Consider the following 13,280-nt stretch of genomic DNA (forward strand, 5'->3'; position numbering starts at 1 on the left):
GACACCAACATTATCTATAGCTAGTTCTCACTCAACCAGATTATTGATCTCTCCAGGCTGCTCAAGATATGGAAAGTAATATCCCATCAGCCTGAAGTTAAAAACCAGAGTGGTATAAAATGGTGCAGCCACTATGGAAAAATTATGTCTATTCCTCAAAAAATTAAACATAGAATTACTATATGATCCAGCAATTCTACTTCTGGGTATATATCCAAAAGGATTGAAAGCAAGGTTATGAAGAGATATTTGCACTCCCATGTTCATAGCAGCATTATTCACAACAGCCAAAGGATGGAAGCAACCCAGATGTCCATTGACAGATGAATGTATAAACAAAATGTAGTGTATACACACAATGCAATATTATTCAATTATAAAGGAAGGAAATTCTGACACATGCTACAACATGGCTGAACCTTGAAGACATTATGCTAAGGGAAACAATCCAGTCACAAAAGGACAAATATTGTATGATTCTACTTATATGAGGTACCCAGAGTAGTCAAATTCATAGAGACAGAAAGTAGAATGGTGTTTGCCAGGGGCTAGGGGGAGGAGGGAATGCAGAGTTACTGTTTAATGGGTAAAGAGTATAGAGTTTCGGCTTTTTGGAAGATGAAAAAGTTGTAAAGATGGATGGTGTTAATGGTTACAAAACAACGTGAATATATTTAATGCCACTGAACAGTACACTTAAAAATGGTTAAGATAGGGTCGGGCCTATGGCTTAGCAGTTAAGTGTGCGCACTCTGCTACTGGCGGCCCGGGTTCGGATCCCGGGCGCGCACCGATGCACTGCTTCTCCGGCCATGCTGAGGCTGCGTCCCACATACAGCAACTAGAAGGATGTGCAACTATGACATACAACTATCTACTGGGGCTTTGGGGCAAAAAAAGGAGGAAGATTGGCAATAGATGTTAGCTCAGAGCCGGTCTTCCTCAGCAAAAAGAGGAGGATTAGCATGGATGTTAGCTCAGGGCTGATCTTCCTCAAAAAAAAAATGGTTAAGATGGTAAATTTTTGTTATGTACATTTTCCACAGAGAGAGCCAGAGCTGTGAGCCTAAAGGAACAGAAGTGGGTCCCATGGGGAGGATTGTGAATGGTCTGGGTGTTCACACACACAGGCACTTGTAGATGGCGCCAAATCCTGAGAAATCCAGTTTTATGAGAAATACAAATGACCATATTTTTAATTGCTTTGTTGGTAACAGCATGTTGTTTTTCATGAAATTTTGTCAGAAAAAGTTTTGTCAAATGAGTTATTGTACTACTAGTTATCTTAATAATGGGTCAGAGAACAACATACAGCTTTTCTTTGGCTGAGGATATAATCTTGAAAAATGTTGCCTTCTATTGTTAGTTAGAATGTGTTAAAATGATAAGCTCCTGGAAGCAAAGAATAAATTATGATTTTCCTTAGAACAAGTAAACCTCTATTCAAAATCTGAATATACATTATATCAGGGTGGGGTGGGGAGTGGAATCTGTGATATAAATTAAAAACATCCATTTAAAACTGCTCATCCATGACACATTCTTTCTTAAAGCCTCTTCCTCTCCCTACATTCACACTTATAAGGAAAGAAAATCCTAGGAGCTGGAGATCTTTTGTTGACTGAGCATAATCATCCCTGGGAATGTAGAATTGGAGGAGCCTGAGCAGAGCTTAATTACGTGGCATAAAAAAGGGGATATTTGGGAGGGTGCTAGATTTTGTTCTGAAGGCAGAGGTTTTTAAAGGAATCATGAAAGCAGGGAATTTTGGGAGGAATAATATGCCTTGTGTAGCATATTGTAAAACCTTTCCTCCCTCTCTGGAAATTTTCAGTAAAACCTCGGTCTCTCACTATGGCCTGGTGAAGTGTATGGGCTTTTTGGGGACGTGCCAAGTGGTCCTTCATAGAGGATGAGACAAGGGCCTGTTCTCACCTGGGTTGCAAACTAGGTACTGATCCTTATGTTAACTTTAAATTCTAACTTCTTGCTTTCTCTTAAGTTCAACATTACCAGGCCACTGCTGTAGTCCATATTTATGAGGATAAATTAAAAAGTAATATCTCTTCTTATTGTGGCAAGTCAGTTTTTTTCCAAATGAATTTCCACAATATCCATATATAATCTTTTCTCTCTCACCCTTCTTCCCTAGCATTCTCTTCCCAATGCTGTAGAGTTTTTTTCAGTTTATCTCTAATCTAATCTGAATGGAAGCTTCCCCATGGAAATGGAACCCCCAGTGTTAATTAGGTTAAGCGATGCTAGGTAACACAACAGGTAAAACCTAAATCTCAGTGGTTAAATGAATCAAAAGTTTATTCCTCACTCTTACTACATGCCCATCTCAGGTCTATAAGGGCCTCGTTCCACAGAGTCACCCAGGAATCCAGGCTGAAGGAAGCTCTATCATCTTATAGATGGATCATCTGGAAAACAAATTTAAACTAACTAAAGAGAGGAAGAGGGGGACAGAGGAGGGACCTAGCTCATAACTGTCTAGGGTTAGAAGTGACACTGGCCACTTCTGCTCATAGTCACATGGCCCCAGCCTGACTGCAAGGGAGCCGGGGAAATGTAGGGGAGCACATGGAGTATTTAGCGAGCACTGACTCTGCTACTCCTACTAGTCAGAGTACATGAAACCCAAGCTACATTATAATTCAAACAACTTTTGAATATAATTTGTATATGACAGTATGCTAATCTATTCTCGTGATCATTTGCTGGGTTTTCTCTCGTCCTATATCATTTTCTTCAAACTCACTTTCTAGCTTTAGACTAAATTTTCAGACCAGAAATATATAGACATGTTAAGATAAAGTGATGGAGGCTATTAATGGCTCCTGTCACTCTCTCTCCTTTTTTTACCAACTTTATATATTGCTTGAGGTTCTTCACAGCTTCTCATTGGGAGGTGCATGTGTAAATGTGAAACTTATCTGCTTCCAGGTAGGGGACCTGACTTTATCTATTATCTGTCTGTCTAATATTATCTTATTTAATCATTCTTTCACTCATTTATTTATTAATTTATATTTATTTGTAGACTTTTTCCCATGAAATAAAAGCAAGTCGGTGATGGTGAAAATTCTTCACGTTAGCTTTTGCTTGTTGGTGATAGTTTTCCTCTTTCTTTGTTGTTCTTTTTGTTTGTTCGGTTTTAGGAACGTTCTTACCTGGCTGGTGAACTATCAGATAAGACCATGGCGGGTTGTGCAGGGGCTGCTTGGGAGCAGATGTGGGCTGGGCCAAGTTGTCTCCAGGCCTCACTGTATTCCAGGTTGCAGCACAGACTAGACTGGTCACTGGATACTGAGGTCCTTCAGGGAGGTGCATTGATAAAAGAGTCTCGCTGTTGATTGAGGCTGTGCTTGATATCATCTGAGACACTCAGGGATCCATTTTCATCCCAAAAGATGAGAATTTAGTTTAGGAAGGACCAGAGAACTTGCAATGCTCCATGGTCCTGGGAGAGAAATAGGAAGGTATGTAGAGGGTCCTCCAGAGGGGGACAATTACATGGATCCCAGTGATTCTTTTTATTTCTTGAGAGGATTGGACAGAATGGAGCTGGCTTCATCATGATCTCCATGCTAAGATCCTTTGTCACTGATGGAAATATGCCTCTTCCTTTTAGAAGCAGTACACCTTTTTGTGGCCCCTTGTCTGCATCACGCCACTAGGAAAATCCATGGCCTGATGGTGTTAACCCAGTGGGAGTCAGGGAGAGAAGGAAGGGGTCGTTACACTAACCTTTCTCCTTCCCTCTCTTTGTTCTCTGCAAGGCTTTTTGTGTTTTGTTGAAGGAAACAGCATATCAAAGGCCTTTCTCTGGCCTTGAAGACCACATGCACAGGAAGATCAGATTAGGCTCTGAAAAAGAGCTAGTAGAAAATGGAGAGGCTCACTATATCTTTTGTTTTGTGGGGTTCCTGCCTGCAAATCAAATGTTCGTCATTAATGCAACTAATACCACAACCTGAGAAACAAGAAAGATTTTTTTTTTTTTGAGCAAGATTGGTCCTGAGCTAACATCTGTTGCCAATCTTCCTCCTCTTTTCCTTTTTTTTTAATTCCCAAAGCCCCAGTAGATAGCTGTATGTCATAGTTGTACATCCTTCCAGTTGCTCTATGTGGGACTCTGACTCTGCCTCAGCGTGGCTTGATGAGCAATGCATAGGTCTGCGCCCAGGATCCGAACTGGCGAACCCCAGGCCACCAAAGCAGAGCATGCGAACTTAACTGCTACACCTCTGAGCCGGCCCCGAGAAAGACTTCTTTAAAAAGATAAAAAGATAGCGGCTCTTTCTCCTCAGGTATTGCAACTGGGAAAAGTTATGAAACTAGTAAAATCTGAAGCTTGCCCAATTTATGCTCAATAAATTATCCAAAAATGCTTTTACATTTAAAACAAAAGATAATCCTACAAGCATGAACTTTTTCTGTCTTTTCTCTTCTTTAGGCTTTTCCTCCACATGCCATCACTGTCTTTCTTTACTGCAGTTCAGTGACCATACTCTTCACGGTCATCAAAGTGGTCAGTTACCGCCTACACCTCATGTTTGATAAAGGAGAAGTGATTCAGCAAAGGCCCTCCAGAAAGGAAGAAAACCTGAATAAAGACAAAGAGGCCAACAGCGAACACATAATTAATCACAAAACCCCAAGGTAACATCTCTGATTAGTATGTCAGTTCATAATTTAAATATTTTCCTTTTGATTAAAATAATTTTTCGTATTTATCAATTGTTTGTGAAAATATGCCAGTACAGACCAATACAATATGTACATTTTTCTTATATTTAAGCATACAATTAAGCGTAAAATTGATATTGATAATCAAGATGGTTTAACTATTACTATGAGCTTATGCCATGCTCTGTAATGCTCTGGAATTCATTTGCATAAGGCTTAGCACAGCAAAATATTTTACTTCAGTATTTTTATCTTGTCATTTAAATGTTTAGCACGTGCTAGAGTATTTTCAGAGTATTTGTGTTCGTTAATATAAAAATAATATATTGCATAGAACTGAAATATTGAGAGTAATTCTTGAGCATCATCATTATTTTTGCCCTAATTTCTGATAGTTCCTTAAGAGGGCATGTCTTATTTTAAAGTGATGTTTATTATTCTCTCTTAAAAATAAAATGTGTATACAGTGAATATGACAAAATGGAATCTAGGAAAAAAATTGTTTTGGGACTAATACTGAAAGAGTCATAGTTCTATTTGATAATATCACTGCTCTTGTGTTTCTCATGTTGGATTAGCAATAACAGGCAGATTCACAATGGCAAAAAGGAAGAGGCCAACGGGAACCTCTCTACGCCTCCCCTCCGCTGCAGCTCCAGAGGGCAAAGCATACACTCTCATCACTCTTCTAGTGATCCACTGGTGAGTGTCTGTTTTTCTGTTTCACTTTCTTCATGTTGCTCTAGTGCTGATCCCACCTAGAATGGAAGTGTGCAATGGCAGCAGCTGTGGTTTACATGCATTAGTTGTAAATACTGGCCCTTGTGCTTGTGGAATATCACATCTCAGAGTGTGAAACGACCTGAAGGGAGCTCTGGGACCATGAGATAAACACCCAGTCGTGTGCTGGAAGCACACTCATTGGCTTCTCTGCCATCCTCCCCGCCCTGCCCAGCCTCTCCCTCTGGCTAGAAGAACCGAAATGCAGACCTTCACTTCCCTCTCCCTTCTCTTGTCTGTCATTCTCCAAATCATCATATTTTCAATGCCTTCCCCTGGAATCATCTCTACCACTCCACGTTAAATCACACATGTCTCTTGGAAAGTCAATAAATCACCTTGCTTCTAGATTAACTTTACTGGGCTCTGTTCACTGTTGTATAAAGTAGCACATTATTTCTTCTCCTTTTTACTTTCTTAATTACCAAACTCCCTTTTATCACAGTACAGTGGTCTTGGTTGGATGTCTACACTTACATTTATTTTTGTCTTCATTTTTGCTACCCATTTCATTAGAAGCTTAAGCAGAGTGGACACTGTATAGTCTCGTCCCCACATGCCGTTTAGAAAAACAGTGGCTGCTACTCAGTGTCTGCTGACTGCCTGGAAATGGGCAGTGAGCTGAGTCATGTATTGATTTTTGTTCTTTCATTTATTTAGGAGTTGCCAGCACAGGAAACGGTGGAAGATCTCAAAGGTAGAGTGTTTATTATTATCATTTAATGTTTTATTACAGCAGTATCCTCAGTGAAGTGAAAAATAATTTTTATAAAACAGAATGCCAGTGAATTAATTCAAAATAAGCACTGTACCTAAGACTACATAGTTATATTTTAACTTTATTTTTTTGTCTGAATTTTAATTATTTCTCATCAGAATTTATATGTCATGTCTTCAAATTGTGATATTTTATTGATCATATTTCATTCTTTTCTCTAGTCGGTGTCTCATTTCATATGGCTTCTAATAGCAGATATAAAATAGGATAAATTCATCATCGACATACAAACTTTTGGCTGTAGTACTTACATTGAAAGATGACAGGGAAATTGCATTCTATATTGCATTCTATATACCTGCATTTCTTTCAAGTCACAAGTTTTGTTTCTTTTGATTCTCAAAATTTTTGTTTTACTTTTTTACAAAGATTTCATCTTATTGTCTTTTGATTGCCTTCAGAAGACTTAGAAAAGAGCTTTTGGAGGCCTGAATTAACGCCTTCCTTTCTCTGCAGTTGTATTTTTTGGTAGTACTAGTACAAAGAGAAATTTATGCTTTATTTAAATTTAAAAAATAGTGTAATATTTTATTTTTTAGGTAACAGCTGAAATTAGCACCATGGCCCTGAAAACCTAAAATAAAATTTCTTTTCCATTGCTCAGCTGAATCCTATGATAATAATATGCAAAGGATTATCCAAATTCTTTTTTCTATATTACTGCTACTGAAATGAAATATGTATTAGTTATGTTTCAAATATTTTAATTACACACAAACTTTCATACCAGTGTTATTTCATGTCCATTTTTACACACACACACACACGCGTTTTTCCTCATATTAAACTACATATTCTTCCAGATCAGGTACCATTGCTGTTAATACCCTTACTTTACATCCTTTCAGTGTCTGTTCCAGCGTTTAGCCTCACCGTTCCAATTGAAACAATTCCTTCCTTTCTTCTGTGTACTAGGAATTGCAGTAGAGGTTTTGCAATTGTCGTTTCATTCTGAGTCATAACAAGTAAAATATACAGGTGGCATTTAGACTCATACCTGACTACTAAATCCAGTGTTTTTTCAGCAACACTGAAATAAAGCAATTTTTTTTTTCTTAGACTAATCTCATAATACACCATCCTAGTATCCAATTCTTTTTGTTGTTAAAAAGCACAATGGCTTTCTTTATCTTTTTAACAGCTCTATTGAGATTTAATTCAGATTCATGCAATTCACCCATTTAAAGTGTAAAATTAATGGTTTTTAGTATATTCACAAAGTTGTATATTCATTATCACAATCAATTTTAGAATATTTTTATTAGGTTGAAAAGAAACACCACACAGCTTAGCCTTCACCCCTCAATCTCCTCATTTCCTCCAGCCCTGGGCAACCACTAATGTCCTTTCTGGCTCTATAGATTTGCCTATGCTTGACATTTCATATAAATGGAATCATGTAATATGTGGTCTTTTGTGCCTGGTTTATTTCAATTAGCATAACATCCTCAAGGTTCATCCATGTTGTAGCTTATATCAGTACTTCATTTCTTTTTATTATCAAATAATATTCCATTAAAGGGATATACATTTTATTTATCCATTCATCAGTTGATGAACATTTGGGTTGTTTGCGCTTTTTGGCTGTTATGAATGATGCTGCAGTGAACATTCTTGTGCAAGTTTGTGTGTGGCTGTGTGTTTTCATTCTCTTGGGTATATATGTACCTAGGAGTGGAATTGCTGGGTCATTTAGTAATTCTATGTTTAACCATTTGAGGAACTACCAGACTGTTTTAGAAAGTAGGTGGATCATTTTACATTTCCACCATCAATATGTAAGGGTCACAATTTCTCCATGACTTTGACGACACTTGTCATTGTCCATGTTTTTTAGTATAGCCGTCCTAGTGGGTGTGAAGTGGTATCCATCTCATTGTGGTTTTGATTTGCATTTCTCTAATGACTAATGATGTTAACATTTTCATCATCATCATTATTCTTAGGGAAAGGTCTATTTGAGTCCTTTGTGCAGTTTTTACTTGGATTGTCATTGTGTTGTTGAGTTGTCAGAGTTCTTTATATATTTTGGATACACGTCCCTTATCAGATATGTTTGCAAATATTTTCTCTCATTCTGTGGGTTGTCTTCTCGCTTTTTTTGTGTGTGTGTGAGGAAGATTGGCCCTGAGCTAACATCTGCCAATCCTCCTCTTTTTGCTGAGGAAGACTGGCCCTGGGCCAACATCCGTGCCCATCTTCCTCTACTTTACATGGGACGCCGCCACAGCATGGCTCGACAAGCGGTGTGACGGTGCCCGCCCAGGATCTGAACCCGTGAACCCCGGGCTGCCGCAGCGGAGCTTGGGCACTTAACTGCTTGCGCCACCGGGCAGGCCCCTCTTGTCGCTTTCTTAATGGAGACCTTTGAAGCACAAAGGTTTTTAATTTTCATGAAGTCCACTTTATTGATTCTTTTGTTGCTTGGGCTTTTGGTGTCATATATAAGGAACCACTGCTGAATCTAAGGTCATGAATATTTATTCCTATGTTTTTTTCTAAGAGTTTTATAGTTTTAGCTCTTATATTCAGATCTATGATCTATTTTGAGTTAATTTTTGTGTATGATGTGAGGTAGAGGTCCAGCTTAATTCTTTTGCATTTGTTTATCAGTTGTCCCAGCCCCATTTATTGAAAAGATTATTTCTTTCTCCCACTAACTTGTCCTGGCATCCTGGCACCCTTGTTAAAAATAAATTGGCCGTACATGTAAGGGTTTGCTTTTGGACTTTCAATTCTATTCTTTTGATCTATATATCTAGCCTTATGCCAGTATCACACTGTCATGATTACTGTAGCTGTGTAATAAGTTTTGAAATTGGGAACTGTGAGTCATCTAACTTTATTTTGGCTATTCTGGGTCCCTTACATTTCCGTGTGGACTATCAATTTCTACAAAAAAGACAGCTGGGATGTTGATAAGGATTGTATTGAATCTGTAAATAAATTTGGGTAGAATTGCCATCTTAACAGCGTTAAGTTTTCCAGTCCGTGAACGTGGGATGTCTTTGCACTTATTTGGATCTTCTTTCATTTTTTTTGGACAATGTCTTGTAGTTTTCAGTGTACAAGTCTTGCACTTCTATTGTTAAACTTATTCCTAAGTATTTTATTCTTTTAGATGCCATTATAACTGGAATTTTATTCTTAATTTCATTTTAGGTTGTTCATTGCTAGTGTATTAAAATGTAATTGATTTTTTCACATTGATTTTATATCATACAAACTTCCTGAATGTTTACTAGTTCTAGTAGTTTTTTAGTGGATTCCTGAGGATTTTCTGCATACAAAATGATATCATCAGTGAATAGAGATCCTTTGCGTTTCCCTGTCCAGTCGAGTCGCCTTTTATTTCTTTTTCTTGACTAATTGCCCTGGCTAGAATTTCCAGTATAATGTTGATTAGATGCGGTGAGAGTGGACATCATTACTTGTTTCTGATCTTATGGGGAAAGCATTCAGTCTTTCACCATTTGAGTTTTTCATAAATAGCCTGTATCAGGTTGAAGAAGTTCTCTTCTAATCTCAGTTTGTTCAATGTTTTTGACATGAAAGGGTATTGGATTTTTGTCGCGTGCTTTCTATGCATCTCTTGACACGATCATGTAGTTTTGTCATAGTGCCCTTCTTGATATATTTTTTTCTTAGTAGTATAGTTTGTTTTTACAGTTAAAGTGTCAAAGATAGAAGCCAGATGATTATATTCAGTTAGATTTCATCGTTAAGCAATATCTTGGTGGAGTCACTTTAGGCCAACTATTTTTCTTAGTTTTCTAGGTAGGAAATTGATTATTACCATTTTTGCTTAGGGTTAAGCAGGCACTGAGATATGACATGCTAACATATTCATAAAAGACACATTTATAAGCCACGGTATGACTTTATTCGTTTATATGCAATAAATTGTAGTTAACTAACTTTCTTCTCTTGGCTTTCATAATAGCACATTTTTCTGATTTTCTTCCTTCTCAGTGTCCTTTGATTGATCCTCTACTGTTGTTTGATATGTAAAGGCCCGAGTGCCTCTAGTCTTGGTCTTGGTCTTCTCTTCTCTAGATACCAGCTCTCCCTTGGTGATCTCATACCTAGCTTTAAATGCCATCTGTGTGGTGATGGTGAGTGAATCTGTTTCCCTAATTTTGACCTCTTTTTGGACTTCAGTCTCATGCTTCCAGCTCCTTACACCTATTTCCTCCTGGATAATATGTCTAATAGTCATATCAAATGGATTACCACCCACGGAGATTTCTCAATTGACTTCGCTAAATCTGTACCTCCTCTAGTTTTCTCTTTATCAGTAAACAGTCCCCCCACCAATCCAGTTGCCAAAGCTCCAGAATCAAAGAGTTTTCCTTGGTTGCTCTTTCCCTTACTACCCTCAGGTTCAATCCACCAGCAAATCCTGTCAGCTCTATTCCAAAGCATATCTCAAATTTATCTGTTTCTCTCCGTGTCCACCACTACCACCCTAGTCTAAGACACTGCTATTTCTCAACTGCAGTAGCCTCCTCACTGGGCTCCCTTCTTCCATTCTTGTCGCACTTCACTACAGTCTATCCCTCGTGCAGTAGGCAGAGTTATTTTTAAAAACCTAATTCAGATCATGTGCTCTCCCCGCTCATTGAAAACTTCTATTGGGTTCACATTATTCTTAACAAAAAGTCCAACTCTTTGGCTTATAAAGCCTGATATATTTGGGACCCTGCCTGCCTTACCGATCTCTCTTCCTTTCACACTCCCTTTGCTCGTCTGCTCCAGCTTCACAGACTTTCTTTCTGTTGCTCAGACATGCCAAGTGAGCTCCCACCACAGGGTCTTTGCATTAAATATCTTTTGTTTTTTTTCTAACTTGGAGTGCTCTTCCCTCTCATCTTGTATGCCGGGAAATGGTCCTGGTTTCTGCTAACCTGTACAATCACGATTGTGTGATGTGGGAGGTAATGAAACAATAAAAGTGCATTATGAATGTGTTTTATAGGTCCAACCCAAGAGCCCTTTCCTTAGGCTCTGCCTGGCGATTTGGATTTTTCCTGAACTATTTTTATTAATTTTTGACAAGCACACTTTACATTGGGTGGTCGTGGAATGCCTCTCTGACAAGAAAATATTCAAGTTGGGATCTGAATGACAAAAAGTAGAGCAGTCATACACAGATATGCAGAGGTGATGTGAGAAAGTAGATGAGGGTCAGACGAGGACTCAGAAAACCTGGCTCTAGTCTCAGTTTCATCAGTAGCTTGGTGACCTTGGACAAATTTCTTGACCCTTCTATTCTTCTGTTTCCATGTAAAGGTATCTACCCTGCATTGTAGGATAACCTGCATAGGGTTGTTACAAAGGTAAAATATTCATGATCGTCATCAACCAACATTCTTGAGCATGGATAAGATAATGTGCTGATTTCTTTGGAGGATTCATTGAGTATAAAATATAGTTGTTTTTCTAGAAGTGTACAGTCCAATTGGGAAGATAATTTATATGTACATAAATAAAACTACAGTTTAAGTATATGGTAAGTGAAGTTTAGTTTTACAGACATTAAATGCTTAAAGAGTTCAGAAGAAGAGAGTTTATTTTGGGTTTAGGTGATCATGGGAAGTTACATGTTGAAGGAGGGATATGAATAAGGCCTTGAATGGAGTCTTCAGTGGGTGAAGAGAAAGAACATTCCAGGTGGGAGAGTTATGCCCAAAATTTGCACTAGAGTCAAAGAAGGTCTTTTGACTACGGCAGTGTAGAGCAGGGTCTCTCAATTCTATCTACCAAAGTGCCCCCGAAGGCAGGAGAGAATGAATATACACTCCTGCTTGCTCCAGGCCCCTGCCTCCTGAGACCTGAGGGTCATAGGCTGAATCAGCCTACGGCAAGGGTTAATTAATACATGTTATGTCATAAATTTTTTTTCATTCTTTTTCATAATATGCCCATTTGTTTTGATAATAAGGTAGTATTTTATGTTATCTCAAGAGTTGTATTATTTATTTTTTTCCTCTAATATTTGAGTGAGTGAGAAGTTGCTTATTCTGTTTTTCCTGTGGCTTTGCAGAACCTGGGATAATGCACCCCTTGTGCCACCAGAGAATACTCTTCATGATAGAAGTGAAGGGAAGACTGAAGGCACTTATTGATTGAATGACCATAAGGCTAGGAGAGAACAAAAAACCAAAAGATGACCCCAAAGTTTCTAGCTCAAGAAGCTTAGGGAATGGTAGTGTCATTAATAGGTATAGGGAAGCAGGGAGAAGGACAGAGCTCACTATCAGCCCTCATCATAAGTAAATATTATTTGCAGATGCAATTTAAAATGTTTTGAAAATATATGAATCATCAGAAGTGTGAGGTTATTGTTGTCCCTGGGTCAAGGTGCCAACAAGCCCATTGACAGTCCTTGGGCTAGTGCTTTCTGTGTCCATCCTTAGAGATCCTCATGGCAACCTTAAGAGGTTGGTATGATTATCTCCATTTTACTCATAAGGTGGTTGAGGATTAGAGCAGTGGTTCTCAACTGGGGGGGGGGGGTGTTCCTCCCCAGGAGACATTTGACAATGTCTGAAGGCATTTTTTTATTGTCATGACTGAGTGCAAAGTTCTACTGCCATCGAGTGGGTAGAGGCCAGGGATGCTGCTAAACATCCTACAATGCACAGGACAGCCCCCACAGGAAAGAATTATCTGGTCCAAAATGTTGGTAGTGCCACAGTTGAGAAATTGTGGTTTAGAGGGATTAACTGACTTGCCCAAGGTGACATAGCTAGTGAAGAGCAGAGCCAGAACCTTTCTGACTGCAAGGCCCAAATATGTTGTTTAAACCATACCATTCTGCCTCCCAACACCACAAAACAGCAAAAGCTAAGAGTCTGAATTATTATTTTAAGTATAGAGATTTCAAGAACAATTTCACAGTGGAGGTGATATTTTAAAAACAAGAGTCTAATCACGTTTGTTGCTGGTGCTAGTTTTAGTTTTGTTATTATTAGGTCTTGTTCTGGGACATCATTCATCCATTTTGGATGCTAATAAAATTGCT

General features: G+C 38.4%; 1 protein-coding gene across 1 annotated transcript in view; it reads left to right on the plus strand.

The window, feature by feature from the left end:
• Nucleotides 1-13,280, plus strand: part of PCNX2 (pecanex 2) — a 302,893-nt gene that overhangs the window by 24,916 nt on the left and 264,697 nt on the right. The window contains exons 2-4 of the mRNA XM_004432376.3: nucleotides 4,463-4,668; nucleotides 5,274-5,397; nucleotides 6,136-6,172. Coding sequence (XP_004432433.2) covers nucleotides 4,463-4,668; nucleotides 5,274-5,397; nucleotides 6,136-6,172 — 367 coding nt within the window. The remainder of the gene's footprint in view (nucleotides 1-4,462; nucleotides 4,669-5,273; nucleotides 5,398-6,135; nucleotides 6,173-13,280) is intronic.

Source organism: Ceratotherium simum, chromosome 6 (genome assembly GCF_057802395.1).
Source record: "Ceratotherium simum simum isolate JZ-2026a chromosome 6, ASM5780239v1, whole genome shotgun sequence".
NCBI lineage: Eukaryota > Metazoa > Chordata > Mammalia > Perissodactyla > Rhinocerotidae > Ceratotherium > Ceratotherium simum.